The sequence below is a fragment of the Caretta caretta genome, chromosome 17 (genome assembly GCF_965140235.1).
Source record: "Caretta caretta isolate rCarCar2 chromosome 17, rCarCar1.hap1, whole genome shotgun sequence".
In the NCBI taxonomy this organism is placed as follows: domain Eukaryota; kingdom Metazoa; phylum Chordata; order Testudines; family Cheloniidae; genus Caretta; species Caretta caretta.
Genome location: NC_134222.1, coordinates 6938706 through 6959912, shown reverse-complemented (window position 1 = coordinate 6959912; position 21207 = coordinate 6938706). Strand labels below are relative to the sequence as shown.

The 21207-nt window shown below is 41.5% G+C and overlaps 1 protein-coding gene across 1 annotated transcript; it reads left to right on the top strand.

Annotated features, from left to right (window-relative positions):
* Window positions 1-6632: 6632 nt before the first annotated feature.
* Window positions 6633-20593, top strand: CHCT1 (CHD1 helical C-terminal domain containing 1). The gene is made up of 6 exons (XM_075120913.1): window positions 6633-6764; window positions 7613-7744; window positions 9700-9875; window positions 11633-11732; window positions 14610-14803; window positions 20518-20593. Exons 1-6 carry the CDS (start codon window positions 6633-6635, stop codon window positions 20591-20593), a joined length of 810 nt encoding a protein of 269 aa, XP_074977014.1.
* The last annotated feature ends 614 nt before the right edge of the window (window positions 20594-21207 follow it).

Below are 21207 nucleotides of genomic sequence, written 5' to 3'. Positions count from 1 at the left end.
CAATAAATAGCGCTAGCTGGGATTTTCAAAGGTGCTTGAGGGAGGTAGATCTCCAACTCCAATTCAGTGGAACTTGAGCATCTAACTAGGCTCTTTTGAAAATCCCAGGTAATATCTTTTATTTATGTCAAAGCAGAAACATTCTTTTAAAGATTTCCCTTAGTTATTTTCAAAATAGTAGAACTGGGGGTCTGTTATTTAACTATATATATAATTTAGCCAACACCTTCATGAAATGTTGACATGAACTTGTAGTCACTTTCCCACCTCCACTTGTTCAGTTACAGTTCTTGACATAAAAGGCCAACATTTTTTATTTACTAAATCAGGTTTTAGTTGATAAACACTGAACAAACATTGAACCTGCAAAACATACCACACCCAAAATACAGGAATGTTTCAATCATTATGACCTTACCAGCAGGCAGACCTTACAGTCCCACATTATCTCACATCACAGATTGCAGAAAAGGAGTCTGGAACTATTGGTTATATACTCACACGTGTGTAGTGTATTGTATATATACTGGCAAGCATATCTGGCAAGGCCAGATGGCTATAGAAAACTAATGGGAGATAGATATATTAGCTCCAGGCTAAACAAATCTCTGGTACCAGGATCAGTGAAATGGCAACTGCTCCAGGTCAATTAAGACACCTGGGGCCAATTAAGAACTTTCCAGAAGGTAGGGAGAATGCTAGGTTGATTGGGGCACCTGAAGCCAATGAGGGGCTGGCTGAAACTAGTTAAAAGCCTCCCAGTTAGTCAGGTGGGTGTGCATGTAAGGAGCTGTGGGAGGAAGTTGTGCTGTTGGAGAGACTGAGTAATACATACCATATTAGGCACAAGGAAGGAGGCCCTGAGGTAAGGGTGAAGTGGAGCTTGAGGAAGTGAGGGCTGCTGTGGGGGAAGTAGCCCAGGGAATTGTACATGTCATGTTTCTAAAAGGTCAGCTACCATAGCTGATACTATTAGGGTCCCTGGGCTGGAGCCTGGAATAGAGGGTGGGCCTGGGCTCCCCCCACCTTTGCCCCCTGAGTAATCACTGAGACTGGGAGAGAACAGAGACTGTGCAAGGAAGGATAACTTCTCCTCCCCTCCTTCGCTGGCTTATGATGAAAATGGCTCAGTAGACTGTGACCCTTGTCTCTAGAGAGAGAAGGGTTATGTGGAAGATCACAGTGAGCCTCTGAGATTAGCAAAATCTGCCAGGAAATGTGGGACCCATGGAGGCAAGGACAGAGCTTTGTCACTATATATATAAATATATATATATATATATATATCCTCTGCTCCCAGATAGTTTCTATTTGCTTTATCTTCTCATTAATTTTTTTACCCACATATCATATCATTGATGATGATGGCTTTTAGTGATAAGGTACCAGCTGTGCATCATTGGAAGTTGATACAAATGTGACCTCAAAAAGGTCCAAGTGGCTAGTCAGAACATGGCTTTGAACAAACAGCATGTCCTCCTCCAGCCAACTTCTCTGTACAAACATAAGCTTGCTAATACCTACAGAATGATTCCCTTACTCAGCCTCTCCATTTTTATTGTCAAAGACAAGCCGATTTCCAAAATCCCTGAAATCAGCCTGGGAAGTTCACATTGTTTACTGCTTACAGGAAGTTTTTTAAAAAGGTACAGGAAAACCAGCAGAAAAAGATATTTCATAGTTCAATTAGCAAACTAAAGGTCTTCAATGAATTGTAACTCCCAGCCTTCTAATTACTAAATTATACACGCAGGTTTGGGAAGCTGAAGAATGAATGTTTCACATCTTATGTCGCTAGACACTAGAAGGATGAAATGGATGGTTGGGAAGAAGGAAAGCCAGAGACCTACACAACCTTGCTTAACCTGAGAGGTCCTCCTTCAGAAAGCAGAAATATTTATGATGATTAATAGCCCATTATAAGTAATACCTGCAATTAGTCAAGGTACTCCTGTCATTAGTTACCATGTTGTAGGTCAGAACAAGCTCTAGCCTTTTTTCATTAAAGCCAAATTCCTTTCTGATATATGTGAATCTTCTTAAGTGCTACATGACCTACATGTAAATGGCTCCGCAGATTCAGTGTGCCTCTGGCTAACGCTGCCCAGCCTCTTCGCACTTATTTATTACACTCGATCTAGAGAAACCTATTCACTGCCTGCTATTGTCACATTTTAATAGCCAATGCTTAAGTGTAACTGGCAGGTGACAGGCAGTGGAAATATTAGAAATGCCAGGAAAAACAGGAGGAATGAAGGAGAAAAATTACGGAAAAATAATTGATCCCGAGCATTATATGATGAAGGTTCAGAGCTGCATTGCTTTCCTACACTTCTTGGTTTCCTTTTTGGACAGGCATTAGTGATATGAAATGAGGACCTTTGCCAATATCTGTAGGCATGCCCTATCTATGGACCTGATCCTGAACTCCTTAGGCATCTTCAATTGGAACAGATGTGAGTTTTGCCTGAATAGATTACATCTTATTATACAGGTCAGTGACATGAGTGAAAATCCAGAGTAACTCCATTGAAGTCAAGGAAGATATACGCTACCGTAGATCTGGATTAACTCCATTAACTTTGGTGGAATTAGTCCAGATTGACAGTGGTGTAACTGACCTTCATGACATGCAGAATTTGTATTAGCAATAACTACTAAAGGGATAAAAAATCCCCCAGAAGTTTACTTTTCAATTAAACAAATTTAAACTCCAACCATAATAATGGAGCATTGATTTCCCAAATGTGAGACAAATATCTTTTCATTAAATCCTGAAATAAATAAATATTTTTTTTTATTCAGGGTTATAAAGTTGTTAATCAGAATTAAGTACTAATTTGGATTATAAATGTTTTGCAACCTGAATACTAAATGACTATTGACAAAAGAAAGCTGGGGAAAGAGCAGATATAAAAATTATTACAAATACATGCACACTAGCTAATTTTTGTTTAGTGATAAATAGATTAAAACCCCTATTTACAGTAGTTGAGAGCAGAAATATGGTGTTAGATGGCTGATTGTAGGCATCCATATTTCAACATTTTGGCCACAGAATATTATTGATTCGAAACACAGAGGATTCCCCTCTAGGCAAAACTTCAAAGTTACAAAAAACAGGAATAAACTTCCCTCTTAGCATAGGGAAAATTCACAAGCTAAAACAAAAGATAATCGAACGCATTTCCTGGCTTTACTTACAATTTTTGTAAACGTAGATGCTTATTTCAGGTAGGGTTTTAGGAGAGGGTTTTTTCCTGCCTGGTCCCTCTGTGTCCCGAGACAGAACAAACAAAACCTACCCCCACAGATTTGAAAGGATCTTCTTCCCTTATTAGTTCTTTTGGTCAGATGCCAACCAGGTTATTTGAGCTTCTTAACCCCTTACAGGTTTCAGAGTAACAGCCGTGTTAGTCTGTATTCGCAAAAAGAAAAGGAGTACTTGTGGCACCTTAGAGACTAACCAATTTATTTGAGCATGAGCTTTCGTGAGCTACAGCTCACTTCATCGGATGCATACCGTGGAAACTGCAGCAGACTTTATATATACACAGAGAATATGAAACAATACCTCCTCTCACTCCACTGTCCAATGGCCCACCTTGATTATCATGCACATTGTAGGGAGAGTGGTCACTTTGGATAAGCTATTACCACCAGGAGAGTGAGTTTGTGTGTGTGGTTTTTGGGAGGGGGGTGAGGGGGTGAGAGAACCTGGATTTGTGCAGGAACTGGCCCAACTTGATTATCATGCACATTGTGTAAAGAGTTGTCACTTTGGATGGGCTATTACCAGCAGGAGAGTGAGTTTGTGGGGGGGGGTGGAGGGTGAGAAAACCTGGATTTGTGCTGGAAATGGCCCAACCTGATGATCACTTTAGATAAGCTATTACCAGCAGGACAGTGGGGTGGGAGGAGGTATTGTTTCATATTCTCTGTGTATATATAAAGTCTGCTGCAGTTTCCACGGTATGCATCCGATGAAGTGAGCTGTAGCTCACGAAAGCTCATGCTCAAATAAATTGGTTAGTCTCTAAGGTGCCACAAGTACTCCTTTTCTTTTTAACCCCTTACAGGTAAAGGAGGGATTTTAGGCTACCCTTAGCTGTATGTTTATGACAGCACCTATGTTTACACCTAAATAAAGTAATAGCAACCCTACAACCTGATATTTTGTATTTACTTTTTATATTTTTAAAAAGAAACTGCTTCACAAATCTTTGCTTATTGGAAATCTGCATAATCTTGCACTAAAAGAGCTGCCCTGGTGGAAAGATTAATTAGTTAATGTTTGCACAGCATTTTGAAAGTGTAGAGCACTCTATCATTACTAAGAATTATTATAAACGAAGTGCTGCCAGAGAAAATGGAGGATATTTCCCTTGGGTATACTGTCACAATACAGTGTGTTTGACTAAGGGGACAGGGAGTGTTACGCTCTTCTGTGGGAAAAATTAGATATATAATCTATTTGCCCTACCAAATTTTACATCTACTTAAAATATGGTTTTAGATGGCTGATTGTAGGCATCCGTATTTCAACATTTTGGCCACAGAATATTATTGATTCACTTATCAGAGTGATTTTTCAGGAGAGATTTGAAATGAGATGAGAGCATTGAGGTTACACATAAAGACTCCCCGGCACACAGGCATAATTGAATCACAGCTGGCATAATTACCCTAACTGTACAAAGGGACAGAACAATTTTATTTATCTGCCTACTCAGTGTGTGGTGGGGGTTTGATAATTTTTCCCTAGTAAATGTTACTTAAAGTAGTTTATTCCCAGAGTTACTTCTAAAAAACCCCTTTCTCCCCCAGCCTTTCCAGTTACCACCCGGCAAGTGCAATGTGTTATCCTTTTGAAAGGAGAAAGTCTCTACTCTTTGAAACAGAAAGCAACACAAAATTTGATTTTATTTAGGCTGGGATTTTCAAAGAAGTGTAAGAGGTACCCAATGCTGTTGAATTTCAATGGGAGTATGGTTCCTAACTCCCTTAGTCTCCTTTGAAGATCCTAGTCTTAGACTTATATCACACCTAGAACCATCATAGCAATGCCGTGCCTTGTATTCTGCTAATTCTTCCCACCTCAATCAGTCAAGATGTTCAGTCATCCCACAAGGCTTCATTAAGACCCTATAATTTTCTAAAAGGTCTCCTGCCCTTGGATGGTGACAAAGAAATACATCAATCAAATCTTTAATTAAACTAACAAACAACCTTGGCAGTGCCACGTGCCTTGAAGTTTGCCGCATTAGGGCCTTGCTGAACCAAATACAGACACTCCCTGGGTTATGCCAGACCAAACTCACGCAAATTCACACTTACAGAAAGAGTTCCATAAGCCAGAAATAGGATTTTCGAGTTGCGGAAATTTTTGCGTAACATAGGGGTATTTGTTTCCAACTTACGCAAAATTAGAGTTACACAAGGCTTTCCGGAATGGACCAATTGCGTAAGTCGGAGAGCATCTGTAGTGGAAAAAGAAACCTGAAGTGAGAATATTCGGGGACAGGTCCTGGAAGCTGTGTGAGAAAAAGGTTGGTTTGTGATGATGGTACTTTGACTGGAATTCAGGATATGCCCGTTCAATTCCTCACCCTTACTCTTTCACAGATTTCTTGTGCAATTTTGGTCAAATGTCTTTCTCTCTCTGAGCCTCTGATGCCCATCTGCAAAATGGAGATGATAAACTTTCCTTTCTCCCACTCTTGGCCTGTCTAGACTGCAAGTTCTTCAGCCAGGAGCCAGTCCTTCCTATCAAGTTGTACCATGCTTAGCACTGGGACATCCAGTCTTGGTTGGCGCATCAAGATAATGCTAGAATATAAATAAATTTAAAAAAAAAACAAAAAACGCAGCAGTTGCAATGGGAGAGGCAGTCCCTGAACTTGCTGGCACTAAGGGCATTAAACATTATAGCTAATGGCATGAACAGGGTCCAGAGCCACAGCCAGCCAGTGCAGCATATAGAGTAAGGGTGGTATAGTCATAGCAGTTCCCCCATTCTACAAAAGCTTGGATTCTGCATTCCTTCAGCTGAAGGGCCTAGGTCACCTTTAGGGACAGCCCCCATGGTAAAATAATCCAGGATGGCGTAGATAATTGTGGGGAGAGCTACATGAGAGAGAGATTACAGCCTGCTGGCCTGTGGAAAAGCATGAAGGGACAGTGCCTCTTCCTGAGAATTCAGGAGTAATGAAGGATCTAATAGGGTCCCACATCTACAACTGTACCGAAGAAAGTGTTGTCCCACCTGCCCCCACAGAACAGAATACTGAACATCTGAACAAGCAGCACTAGCTGTAAATCCAACATTTGCTGCCTGGTTGTCTGGAGCTGAATTCCCTTTTTAAAAGGTAGGTCATGACTTCATGTCATGGGGTAAGCTGCTGGTCTAGAGTCTGATGGATGAAGCCTTTGTCCATTAGGACTGTGTGTGGGGAGATTAGCTGCTGCAGCTTTCCTCTTTCTCAGGTCCTCAGCCCTGCTTCATTTAGATGTAGAATTCAGAACCAGCATGCCTCAGAGGTGATGTCACACAAGCAGGTTTGGATTCAAATGCCAGCAAGCTGGACTGCTAGCCCCAGGGCGACCGACTTTCCCTTCCCTCCCTTGCCAGAATGGAGGTCTCAGAGAGGGGAGGAAATGGACTGTGCCAAGTGGAGAAAGTGGGCCCAGAAGAAGGTCAGACTAGAGAGAAAATAAGCATGGGAGAGTGGAAGTGCCCAGCTGGGTATGGCACAGCCAGCCAGGTATGCAGAGGGGAGGTGTACAGACAATATTGCCATATGGAGGAGGGAAGGGGAGGATAAAGCACAGGCCAGTTGTGGAAAGGAGACGTAAAATGAACAGCGCGGCCAATGCATACCTTTTTGCTCTGTAGTGTAATCTGGGATACAGTTTTTTTGAAGTGCTGCACAAGAACAGAGTGTGCTGTCGACAAGAGAACTTCTCTCACTACACACTTTTTTTTCAAACCATTTGATTTTTTTCGAATAATGTAAACATGTTTTCCATTGTTTAGTTGTGCCCTTCACAAGCAAAGACACACGTAAATGATTCACCTCCACAGATAATGCAGAGAGAGCTATTTTCCCAGTGATGGAAAAGGGAGTTTACACCCAGTCCAGGGAGATCTGATTTCATTGGCTGAGCTTTTGTAAAACTGCCTTCTGTTAAACACAACAAGTCAAATGCTGATCTCATTGATGTCAATGGAAATTTTGTCTGACCTTGGAGCAGAACTTAGCACAATACATTTATTGTTCCAGTTGTCAATAATAAATTCCAGCCCCTAGTGGATTAGTGTCATTAGAAGCAAGCGATATTTACAACATTTCCTTTGTAATGTACTAAGGCTGGGATTTTCAAAGACACTTCAGGAAATTAGGCACCCAACTCTCATTGAGTTTCAGTAGGAGTTGGGTACAACGCTTTTAGGTACCTTTGAAAATCACATCTTAAATGCTTTGACAGTGCTAATAGTGTCCCTTGTTCAAACTCAGCCTTGGGATAATGTTTGTCCTGTGCAACATTGACCAATGGGACACAAGTTTGTGTAGATCAAAAAATTAACATATACTAACTTCACAATTTGTAGACAACAGAGAATGAGTATTTGCTCAGCAAGGTGAAGGAGGCAACCCCTTTGAAGAACAGTTCGAGTATCATACCATCTGGACATTTGCTTATCCGCTACACTGATGGCCTTGATCAAGACACCTTCAAAATTGTGAGCTATTACATTGATGCTAGCAGTAGAAGTGTGAATGACCCATCTCTTTTAGATTATCAGTGATGGAAGGGACCTCAGGAGGCCATCTAGTCCAACCCCCTGCTCAAAGCAGGACCAATCCTCAATTTTTGCCCCAGATCCCTAAATGGCCCCCTCAAGGATTGAACTCACAACCCTGGGCTTAGCAGGCCAATGCTCAAACCACTGAGCTATCCCTCTTTTCTCAGACAGTTTGGAAAAAAAAAAAGCTACAAAACATTGAGGGAGAGGAAATGAAAAACCATGATGAAACACCTCATTCTCTACAAATTCTTTGCGCTGAGGATTATCTCGTCTCATTAACTTTTTCCAAGTCTTCCATAACTTATGATCTTTTAGTAAATAACAGACCTTTCCTTTTCTTTCGCTTCTGATAATGACTCACTGTGTGGTTTTGGGCCAGGTCCTTAGACTCATTTTCAAAAGCGTCCATTAGTTTTGCTTGACTCACTTTTTTCAATACTCAACTTCAGAAATCTAGGTCTGATTTCCCCCCCGTCAAGGGGCTGAGCCCCTCAAACTCCCATTTCATTTCAACTGGAGCCATGCATGCACCATACCAACGAAAGCCAGGCCAATGGGTCTCAAGTTGGGCATTCTAAAAAAAAAAAAGGGGGGGGGGGCACTCAAAGTTATTGGATACTTCTGATGATTTTCTGCCTCAATTAGCCCACTTATGTGAATGTTAGTTTCAAAACTGACTCCTAATCCATTTTGACAGACATTTATGAGAACTCAGAGGATTATTACCAACCATTGTACAGGAAGAACTAAACAGCTTCTATTTGCACAACACAGGATGCATTTTTCTCTAGCAAGAAGTTCTAGCTCCGAGAACTTCAAAAAATACACTTTGAATTAATCTGATTTACCTGTTGGAAACATCAATACAGAAAACCCGGATGTATGAAATGTAAACGCATGTGCCAGCGATATTACTTGGCTAACTTCAGCAGGCCTTTGTGTGACTGAACTGCTGAGTTTCACCTGACTATTTTATTTGTCAGTGGGTAACCTGTGCTTCCATCTGTGTTAGTATTTGTCACTGTAGTCGCACCTAACAGTCCAAGTTATGGACTAGGATCCCATTATGGTACATGCTGTACGTACACAACAAATAATGGTTCTTTCCCATTATGGTTCTTTGCTGTATTTTTCTGTATTGCTGCGTTTTTTCTACCTGTTGGGGAGGAGGAGGGAAACACAGTACAGTTTTATAGCTGAGGACCAGTGTAACAGCAATGCAGCTTTCCCCCCTCCTTAGGAGGAAAGATAGGGGTGTGGAAAGAAATGGTGTCTACAGATAAGAGCTAAGAGAAGAGAGTATATTTCAGAGAATGATGCCTGTGTGCTCACTCTCATACACACACACACTTCATGAGACCTTCTGCAAACTAATGCATAAACTATAGAGAATTTACAACATAGCAGAGGGCCCAAGGATATGGGGAATGATATCAAATGCTTTTCCTTCTCCCCTTGTCGCAGAATGAGGTATCTTGTAAATTCTGTAGATTGAAATTGACATTTGTACCTTATGTCAAAAGAGAATTATCCCCCATCCTTAGCAGGTCCTCAAATCCCTCCCCTCACAACTCTTAGAAGGCACACTTTTGACAACTGTCCTTTGGGCTGCCATGCTGAGAATACACCAATTGAGTCTTCAGGGCTCAACCAAACAGCGCACCTACAATGGTCTCTGAAGAAGACGCTAGATTAACTAAACAAATGGATTTATAGCTATGTTCATATAAATTACTCTTGTTAAATACAATGCACGTTAGACATCTTTTCAGCATAACATGTTTATATTAAGAAGAAGAATGTAACTGGCTGTTGCCTATTACGTACTTTTAGAGCAATAACCCAGTATTCTGTCAATAACATTCTGACTGAGCTCTTTGTCTTTACAGTGCAAGGAGTTTCTGAGACCCTTTAAAAAATCTCTTCGGAAACTGGATTTGCCCAAAGATCTTCCCAAGGACAAAAAACTGAAGTACACGAAGAAAAACTTGACTACACTTGGGGATCACATCAATATGTTTCTTCAGCATTACTGCAAATCCTGGGAACTCAAACACTGGAAGAAGTAAGATAATCCTTTCACACTAGCAATGAGCTGTAGCTCACGAAAGCTTATGCTCTAATAAATTTGTTAGTCTCTAAGGTGCCACAGTACTCCTTTTCTTTTTGCAAATACAGTCCTAGTTGCAGTCATTTATAAGGAAGGTTGGGCTAGTGGATTAAGCACAGGACTGCGTCTGGTCCTGGCTCTGCCACAGATTTGCTGTGTGCATTTGGGTAGTCACTTAGAAACACATTTCCAGAAGTCACCCGTAATGTGGGTGCCCACTTGAGACTCATGGAGTCTGCTTTTCTGAGCACCCATAATTTTCCCCCACTGGGAGCTGTAGGTACTTAGTACCTCTGAAAATCAGGGCACTGACATCCCAAGTTGGGCATCCAAAATTAGTGGACACTTGAAAACAAATGGACCCTAACCTACCTCATGGATGTATCTGTGTGCTTGTCTTCACTGCCCAGTTAACTCAAGTGTTACCCCTAATTTGAGTTTCATCCAAGTGCAAAAATCCTTCACTCAAGCGTGGTGGAGCTTTTAACCTGGGTTGGCTGGCCAGTCAGGGGATAAAAGTTAAGCTTCACGTTTGTTCAACTCAGCTGCCGCTATAATACGTCTGCTCTGTAGTGTAGATGCCGGCTAGCTCCACTTGGGTGCTGACAGCCCTCCAATGCCTTCCCACAAAAGTCCCCTCATTAGCGCCAAAGAACAGACACGTTCTCCCACAATTCACTGGGAAAGAATGTTGAGAGCCGCTTATCTTATTGCGCAGGAAAGAACTTACAAATCTGATTGCCACACACAAGTGAGCGCAGCACCAGCCTGGCGAAAGCAGATAGTGTTATTTCATAGTGTGGGCACTTTCACTCAACCTAGGCTAACTCGAGAGGAGTAACTGAGGTGTAAATAACTTGTTAACTCTGCAGCGAAGACGCATCCTGAGTGTGTGAGGGTTAATGAGTTAAGTGCCTGCAAATCACTATAGAAGCAGCGAAGTATTATTATGGTATTTCCAATGGGACAAGTCTACCATAGTGCCCACAACTTAATCAAAGGGTGATTTGGATTATAAATTCTACCCAATCAATATGTCCAGTTTCATCAATGATAGCAATGCGGTTGTTTTCCTGTTAGCAGGTTCCTAAGACACATGGGGGCCATCTGGGTGTAATTCCAACAGTATACAACTTAACTCAGTGGAGTTACACCACGGGTGAATTTAACCTATGGCCAAATAGCGTCTTGTATTATCAGAAGCAACCCAGTTTACAGTAACTGAATGAGCTTATGGTGAAAATACCATCCCTTTTCTAAGGGTTGTAGACCACATGCAGAGGTTTCCTTTTCTGAAACCAGGAAGGGTCTCATGAGAAATGCTAACGGTATGGCTGAAGATTATATAGCCTTCTGCCTGGGATCCTGAACCCCACAATAACTTCACATTCCAAGGGGAGGGTCCATTTCTTAAGGTCAGGCTTGACAAAGCCCTGGCTGGGATGATTTAACTGGGAATTGGTCCTGCTTCGAGCAGGGGGTTGGACTAGATGACCTTCTGGGGTCCCTTCCAACCCTGATATTCTATGATTCTATGATCTGTGCAGTTTATAATCTTTTCTTTTTTTAAAAAATAAAAGAAGCCCATACAAATGGCTGTCACTGGTTACAGGAGAGAGACAGAAATGCATTACCACTAAAAGATGCAAAAAGCAGGTAGGGAAGAATTTGCATTCAAGCAGACTCCTTCACTCAATCATTCCTTCCTCTAGGATGCTGTGGAGATTTGTCTCTCTTTTCTCAGAACTTGATGCAAAACACCTGCGCAAACTGTACAAATATAGTAAGAGCAACCAAATGGCTAAGTTTCTGGTAAGATCCATAAATCAATAGCAAACTAAAAAGCTACTACACCAGGTTCTTCCTGCTTACTCACTTTAAGGGGATCTTTTAATCACACCAGGCAGGCATCTTAGTTTACATAATTCCCATTGATTTCATTAGAGTCAGGATTTCTCCCTATGTCTCCTCAAGGGCTATCAGTTCCTCTGAATTCTTCCGGTTCCTGCTATGCTTTTCAATGACCATCATTCAGCTACTGGTCAATATATCTTAATATACCAAGCAGTAGCGTCTCACTGGGTCTAGAAGCCTGGGAGTATAAAATGGTTTCCAGGACTTTTCAACACAATTCACTACTTCGTGACATTGTCACATGGATTATCATGAGTTATAAAGACTGGAAATCGTCCAGAGCTGTAGATGTGATGGAGAGAGCACATGTTACTTCTTAGACAAGAAATATCTGCTGCCTCATTTCTACCACCAAAAATGAGAGAAGGCCAGATGCTGCCCTTTGATGAAGAGATGGTTCCTATTAGCTTCGTGAGAGACCCCAGTGGGATTTGAAAAATAGGTGAATCAGCATAAGCAGTATACAACCCCCAACATTTTTCAAACTTAATTCATATTAAAGACCTCTCATGGCCAGATTTCAGAGAGAGGGTGGCTGTGAAAGTTAATTCTTATTTTCTTAAGGCTCTAGCTCTTTCTCACCAATGTCAGAGTTTGTGATAGGTGTCGTAGGGAGATTTCTACCCCAGCCATAGAGAAAGGGTGAGGAATCCTATCTATAGGGCTGCAGTTCAGCACCTCTTGTTACTACTCATCCTTTATGCAAAAACCCTACCAAAACAAGTCGCTCCACTGCCCACACTCCTCCTGGGGAGACAATGAGAGAACAAAACCGTGTTACAGATATTACTCATGTTGCTTAATACACTGTTGGAAGGCCCTTAGTTACAACAGTGAGGAGTATGAAATATGAATCTATGTAAGACTAAAAATCTGCCACATATTGTATAATATTAAGATTAAACTGTCTCTATAAGGACTGATAGAAGAAATGACAAATCAGACATTATATAACGGTTGACAAATGCCTATTGTTGTGCAAGCCAGTGAGAGAAAATAAACATCTTTGTCTTTTGTGTGGAGGGAACAGTGGGTTTCAAAGCCCTGCTAAATCATAAACAACAGGCTGTGGATCGGAAAGTTATCATGCACTCTACAAAACATAAATAGAGTATTTGGAAACTGCTGATTATTTGGACGAGCAAGTATAAATATACGGAACCAATGTTGTAATTAGCAAGCGCTTGAGATTGCCCACAGGTTAATTTGATATCTTTATGAAGTTTACTACATCAGGGAGATGAGCAGAACGGCCAACCAGCCAGTGGTCTGAAGGTCAAACAACAAAATTCCCCTCCCCTGACGTAGTAGGGGCCATCATTGGCTGCAGTTTCAGACTTCCTTAAAAATGTATCTGCTCCGTTTCTGACAGGAGAATTAACAGAATTTTAAATTAAAACCATCTCAGACGCTATTAACCAAATGTAAACCGCCATTTTAACCAAGCCACTCTGAGTTCTTTTCGTACCAAACCCTTGGCTGCAGAGGCTGCTTGGGCTCTGGGGATGCTGTTGGTGTCCCTGCTGCACACAGGGTCTGTTCACGTTGATCCCACTGCAGGATCCAAGTGCGAGTGCCTTATTAGTTTTTGTTTTCTCATGGAACGTGGAAGGACTTTCACACTGGAGACTGAGCCTAAGCAGCAAGCATGAGGGCTAAAAACTTTCATTGCTTAAAAAAAGTAAGCCAAAAATTTCATATTATCACTTGGCTCCAGGAGCTGGGACTTTAAGAAAGAGGCCAAAGAGCATGAACATTTGCAATGTTGCAGTTATGCTCCTGCTCTGTAATTCTATATGATGGCTTAAAGGCTTGTCGTTTGCTAGGGTTGGTTTTTTTTTTTCCTTAAAAAAACCCAAAACACACACAAAAATTGTAATTTCTACAGAGCCCTATTGCATTTCTGTAGAATTCTACCAGCTTGATCTCTGTTTACTTCTAAAAGATTTTTCTATAAGGGTTAAGATAGGGACATGAGTTTAGATACTCCAGGCTAGCCTATCAGCAAAGCTTCCCTGCCTACAGACGACATCATGAATACTCAGTGAAACCCTATGGTGGTCAAACAATTAAAATACTGATTTCACTGCATAGGTTTGGGTGAAAAAAGTGCACTGATGCACATATAGGTGCATCTGTTTGAACCTAGGATGAGTTTGGCCCAGAGGATGCAGTGAGTAGCTCAGCAGTTGGTGTGTAGGCGTGTGTGTCTTTCTCCCATAAGTGGAGTTCTCAGAATATATTTATGGTTTTAAAACACGATCTGTGGTATTTTGACCTCTTGGTTGGCTGGGGTTCAGAGAGACAGTAGTGAGTCAGAGAAATAACTTAGCTTCTAGTCAGCTAGCTGCAGGGGTGGGTAGGGCTGGGCTGCTTTGGTGAAAGATTAAGACTCAGGAATGGAAGAAAGCAGAGTCCCTGCTTACAAGTGGGCTCCAGCTTTTTTCTTTTATTAACCTAAATCCACCCCCCGCGGTGCCTCCATAGATGCTTGGATCTATATAGCAGGGAGCATAACTCCCACAGTGGGGATCTCTGAAGGCAGTTCCATGAGAGAAAGAAGTTAAACTAAACCGTAGAAAAACACAACCACCTGCATTTATTAGCAAGTTTCTCATCTAGAAACATTGGTGTAGCCAAATAGGACGATAGTTACCCAAGAGCTCATTTCCCAGCATGAGGACTCAATACATGAGCACCTGGTCATACGCTTACATTTTGTTTCATGCCACCTTCGTGTGTTATGTGAATTTTTATTTTTTTATTTATTTGTAGAAATTGTACTGTAGCTCAGAAAACCCTGATTCAGTTCCAGTACCCGAAAACACCAAGTTGACCAAGCTGTATGATGCATGGGGCCTCCATGGAGGCATAAATAATATGCAAGAGAAGCTGAGTCAGATCCAGTCACAGCCATCGCAAATGAGCCTACGGGGTGACTCAGAGGCAGCAAATAGGACAAAGAAGAGGTACTGTTGCTGAAGGCTGCTAGGCATAACTGGGAGCAAATGAAGCAAATAGCAAGCCAGGCAACTGCTGGGTTATCCCTCCAAGTACAGATGTACAAAGAAGGCAGTGGATTTGAACGACCAGCAGTGTGCAGGGAAGGGGATGACTCATGGGATGAGATAATGGGAGGTAGAACCAACCCAGATCTTTTAGCCATTGACCCAGAAACCAAAGAACTGTGGCGAGGGAAAACAGCAGCCACAAGGACTACTGCTCTGCAAGGGAGCAGTGGTGATGGTGAAGTCACCCCCCTGCTAATCCAATGGCTGAGTATTTGTTTACACTTGAGTTTAACCTGAGTCAACTGATTAACTCTAGTCAATTGGCAACTACTATGTTTGTACATGCTAGATTGGTTTATCTTATGGCCGAGCCCAGGGTAAGCCACAAGTATCAAGGCGAGCATGTACAAACATGTTGGCTAACGATGAGAGAAGAGTTAACCTAACTCTAGTGTAGATGAAACCTGAAAGGGAGAATTCCTTCCTGTCCAAGTGGTACTCTTTCATTTACTCACTGTCCTTCCTCTTGCTTCTCTTCTCTTTTCTTCCCCTCTCCTTCGACTTTCTTCCATTCACCGTCTGGAGTGCCTCGATCAGTGTAGTGTGGAACAAACAGAAATCATCAGCAAGGACTAAAGCAACAAGAGAGGACTCCATCAAGGGATAGTGGAAAATCTGAAGAAATGTATGAATTAGGCAGGCAGTACGATGTATAGGATTGAGTACGGAAATAGGAGCCAGACACTCCTGACTGGCTTTCTTTGTGATGCTGGGGAGTCTTCCTTGTGCTCAGCCTTCCCTTCTGTACATTGGGGCTAATTCTACTTAGCTAACCAAGAGAGCTGTCGTGAAGTTCAGTTCATGCGTATTTGTTAAGTGCATTGAAGATGTGAGGCACTTGGGAATGCCAAGTACAATTACAATGCATATATAGTAATTATTTCAAGAATTTTAAATTGCTTTTCACTTGAAAGGCCCAATCACTAGTCATTACCCATGACTTGTAACACCACGATTTGAACATAAGAATGGCCATACTGGCCAGACCAATGGTCCATCTAGCCCAGTATCCTGTCTTCTAATAGCAGTCAATGCCAGATACTTCAGAGGAAATGAACAGAACAGGGCAATTAGCGAGTGATCCATCCCATGTTGTCCAGTCCCAATTTCTGGCAGTCAATCTAACAAGAGCTGATGTGCCTCAACTGTGTCAGTAGAATGGGAAAATATATATGCATGAAATTGGTTAGAGTAAGGAACTGAACTGTCCGAGGAGGGTTCTAAAGCACGTGGGTACTGCTTGTTAACAGGACGGCTCAGGGCTCATCATGCATTTTGGTTTCCTTTGTTGGCTAGAATGTACAACCCCCCAAGCTTACAGAAGTTTTTCCCCTGGTTCTCTTTTAGGCTCTGTAACACCACTTCAAACACCAACAAAACAAGAGAGCACCTGACAAACACGGCTCCATCAGCAAGCCTTATGGACAAAAAGCACCATCAGTGCCTCAATAGTCAAGGGATTTCCCCACACTCAGCAGCTCTTAAGAACTAAAAAATTCCACAAAACAACTAAGTATTTGCAGTAGCGTGAAAACCAACAAATACCAAAGCAAGATCTTGGAAAGGAAGATTAAAGACAGTCTTTATAAATTTAAGAATATGTGGTCTCCTTTGTAAATACCTTGCGTCTTACCCAATGAAAAGTTTTTAGCATACTTGTTGGTAAATATTAAACCTATTTGTATTTATAGCATCATTCTTGCTAACATTTTGGAAGCAACTGGTTTTTAAATAAATTAAATCAGTGAGTAAATCATTTTCTTCTGATGAAGGGAACCTTATTCTAGGGAACCACGGCTCTTCCGTTATTTCCAACTATACTGGCTATCTTATATTGGCTATCTTAGCAAACATTGGTGCTGCTATCCATTGGCTCACTGCAGGAGCGTTTTATTGGGGCTTTCGTCTGAGGGTTGATATTTGCGGAGGGCTTGGTATTTGAGTAATCCTTTTGTGATAATGGAGTGCCTGATTCTTTCTGGTCTGTGGTGGGGGATGGTTGCTGGATTTGGCTGTGCAGTAGGAGGTGAGTTTGTAAAGAAGTGTTGAACATGCCTATGGCCTGGAATGGGCACCTTTTAGTCTTTTTACAAGTGAAAATAAAATTCCGCCCTATGTTCTGCCAAGGCACCCAAGAGCAGCCCAGTCATTTTTACTCATCTCCTCTATATTTGATCTGAAGTGTGCCTGAGGCACGTAATTTTTGCATGTTGAATTCTCTCTGTGAGCATGTCTATCACTGTGGCTATTTTCAGAACTTTTAAATCACCCAGTTTGCAGCAGGCAGCTTAAATCATGACAATTTAGCTCCCCCTCTTTCCATTTGCCTGTGGGGGTGGGGGTAGGTAGTTTGTGATGGAGAGGACAGCTGTATTATTTTTAGGAGTTTCACTGTTGCATACAAGAGCCATGATATGCACATTTAAGGCTTGATCCGAAGTCCATTGAAGTCAACAGGAGACTTCCCACTGACCTCACTGGGGATTGGATCAGGGGCTCAAACCTGATTCATTAGCCAAAGAACACCAAGGTCAGGCAAATGAAGCACATTCACGCAGGAGCCCTTGTGAAATTTAAACAGAAATATGGTGGAAGAAATTTAACCAGGGATGGAGGGGCAGCAAGTGTAACTGATGTTAAAATTTGCCTTTTCTGGGCAACAGTCCCTTGATTGCTTTTCTGCTATTCTATATAGTGAAACCTATCATGTAATACAAGGGTATAATTCCATCAAGGAGTTCCAGGGGAATTATAAGCAGTTTGTGGGCAGCAGAAGTGGTTCTTTCCGTAGAAGATGAAATTTCCCAGGATGACTGTTGAATATTTATTTTTCAGAAGATATTTATATTTCTAATTGAAGGTTTTGAGCTTTTCCATTTTATACACCACATAGCAAGTTTGCAATTGGATATAGCCTCATCATAAATATCAGAAAATATTGTATGCCTGAAAACGTCACACTTGTTTAAATAATGTTGACTGCAGTTAAAGTCTGCTCATCCATAAATTATTCTGCGAGTTACCCAATGGACTTTGGGGGTGTGTGTGTGTCTTGTTCATTAAAGGCGGGCCCACAAGCAAGGCTCTGAGGCCTACCAAAGTCAGGCATCTCATATAGATGCCTGGTGAGATGGTGCAGGGAAAGGGAGGAAGAAAAGAAAGCAAATCCAAGGCTAGTATTCATTTCAGTTGAATCCAGTACATCCAATATAAAGTAGTCATCTCTGTGCCCATCCCGATATTCTGTATCCTAATGTCACTACTGCATCAACATGGGCTTGTTACTTTTTCTATTATAATCTACAATTTTAGGTGCTGGCAAAAGTTGAGAGTTTTAAAGTGGTCTTATAACTGAAAGAGGTCGAACAACTTGATGCACAAGTTTCTTAACTCAGATCTTTACTTTTCAGTGTTTAAAAAAAAAAAAAAGATGAATCAGGGATTCATGGAAACATTGTGCTATGGTTTTGGCTATTAATTAAAGCAAGATTTTCTCTAATTTAAAAATTTTCAGTTTAGACCATACATAATGTGGATCACAGTAAAAGAAATAAAGCTGCAGCCAATGAAAGGAAGAATCATTTACAGTTAGCGAGATTAGCTGCAAACTAGAAAGTCTTCAATAGCTTTGATCAGAACAAGCAAGGATAGGAAACTAAATACTGAACGCATGTAAAGCGGCAGTGACATCTGGTGGCCAGCCAAGTTATTCAAAGACTTGTATTCTCAACACATAACCATGAGCACAAAACAGTCTCCATCTTAGTTAGATGTTCACATCTGTTGTGCATAGAGAACTTCCTGTCCCCCAGAAATTCTCTCTGGTTTTCCGATCTCTCTGTTTTCTTTTAAAGTACATTTGAGTTATGACAAAAGGTGGAGGGATGACAGCCTGTGAGCCCTCCTGATCTACAAAGAGAAATACACACAACACTTTTGTCAGCACTGCACTGGGACTCGGTGTCATGGGCATTCTTGGGCACAAATAGCAAACTCCTTCTCTCCACCTCTCTCAGAGCTTCTTGGAGGTGGTTTCCCTCCTCCCAGGGTGTGGGTCTCATCTTGGAACTGATCGCTGAGGGAAAAATACATCACACGCACTTCCCAAATGGGAGGTAGGAGTGGGAGGATCGGGTCTCAAGTTTACACCCAAATGTTTGGGGGTAACAAGGGGTGTGTGAAAGCTCAACCCCATAGGTCTAAAGGATGTATGCTGGCTTGTTTGTTATTTGAACAGGTGAAATTATGAAAGGTAGAGGACAGAACCACCAACCAGGGAATAAACCTGTCCAGGTGATAAGTCAAGGGGTTTCTCTAGGGTGCTCATTAGCACCCCTCTTTTAGGAGGAAGTTGCAACAGAATGACAATATCCTGGACAAAACTTATGAAATTAGGGTAAACGTTACTGAATTAATTTGGATCCATTGTATTAAAAATGCACTCGTGCATGTGTTATTGTGGAATTGTATGTAACTTCTCTAGAAGACTGAGTAATGCAATCTCTAGAAAGCATTAGGAACTTCAAAGGACATTTTGGGACAGTACGAGTGACATGGATTTTCTAGAAAGTTCTTGGGAGGACAAAAATGCAAATTATACCCTGCAAAGCCAGCCTTTTGACACTACACTCTGGGGAGAGAAACCAATTGTTTACTAATTACCTGCTCCTGGAAACTCCATATCAAAGATCCCCAAAGTGTGTAAAGGATGGACAAAGCTTTTCATGGGTGTGCTATTTCTGAGCTGAGGCTGTTACGAACTTGTGACCACAGAAGAGACCGCTTTGTGGGGTTCTGAAGGACTGGACTGCTCCTGCCAGAGCCCAAGTTAGAGTTGGGGTGATCTTTGGTAAGCTTATTAGCACACACGTAGGTTCTTTTATTGTTTTTATCAGTAATGCTTTTACCCGAAGAAAATGAGCTTGCATGGAAAGAACTGTGTGGTAGCTTAACTGTGGGCAATTACAGTGTTACTGGTCTCTGAAGAGAAAGCAAGTAGGTCTGCTTAGGCACACGGTCATTGAAATCAACAGGAAATAGGCAGCTAGGTGCTTCAGAAAATTTTACCAGTTGCCTAACTGCATCTTTAGTCACCTAAATATCTTTAAAAATCCAGTCCTAAGATGGTGTAGTGTTCTGTTTAAAGCAATAGGACCCTCTCCTTCTGCAAGGGAAAAGGAAGAGCAATTAGCCAGTTGGTATTAGGACTCGTCAGAAAGACTAAAGACTCCTTCCTGGGTCCACAGGGAGTCTGCTGAAATCTCCTTAGATTGAAAAGGAGTACTAGGGGCACCTTAGAGACTAGTACTCCTTTTCTTTCTGCGAATCCAGACTAACACGGCGGCTACTCTGAGACCTCTCCTTAGATTGTAAACGTTTACGGGCAGACTCTCTGTGTGTGCGGACAGTGTTAGCACATTACAAGTACCCGACTAAAACAGCAACAATAAATAGAAATAAAACCTTTTGGTGGCCTGAAAGTGTATCACTTGTCTAAAAACAGTGAATGCCTATGAAACAGGAGTCAAACCATCAAATCCCCATACTCCATATACAGTAATTCCCAAGATAAACGCAAGTTGCCATGTTTTTTACTTTTCTAATTACTGCAGATTTGTCAACAGCCTAATGTCAAAAGAAGTCACTTCTAGGACTCAATACACAGCAAAGGACATCAAAAGACAATAAAATGTAAGTTACTACCTATACTTGCAGGCCCTTATATCCTATTCCTTTTATAAAACTAATCAGCTAACCTGAGGCAGGTGAGTTGGTTTCATTTAGCATTCTTTTTCCAGAAGCACTGACAGGCAAACAAGTAGATTCTACCTAAATGGTGAGTTTGTTCCTTTCAAAGCCAAAGTTGATGAATAGATGGAAAAGGTAAGTCATGATCCCCACACAACTTGCTGTCCCTCTGCAGTCTGTCGATCTTTTAAACCTTATTCCATTTCAAAGATGTGGATATGGACAGATAAACACGAAAGGAGTGTGGTGTGTATCCAAGTATATTAGGTATCTCTAACAAAAATCATAACTAAGGCTGAAGTTAAGGCTTAAATAAGGCTGCCGCATCATGTTTCTTTACAAAAAATAAACTTAAAAACCCCTCAAACTTTATTTAATAGTGAAACGTGAGTTACATTTGGTTGAGAAGTGCGAAGTCTAAGAGAGAACCAAACAAACCTCCCCTGCCACAACCACACTTAGGAGTTTCAACTGATGAACAGAGTTAATGTTACACTTTTCAAAAGGAGATCAGGCCCTTAGTATCCTTTTCTTCTTTAAGTAGGAGTTGCACA

Excerpts from the sequence above, each read along its gene's own strand:
- CHCT1 (XM_075120913.1), top strand. The coding sequence starts at position 6,633 with ATGGAGGTCTCAGAGAGGGGAGGAAATGGACTGTGCCAAGTGGAGAAA. Across the intron at positions 6,765-7,612 it reads GGTATGGCACAGCCAGCCAG|ACAACAGAGAATGAGTATTT; the intron begins GTATGCAGAGGG and ends CACAATTTGTAG. Across the intron at positions 9,876-11,632 it reads GAACTCAAACACTGGAAGAA|GATGCTGTGGAGATTTGTCT; the intron begins GTAAGATAATCC and ends TCCTTCCTCTAG.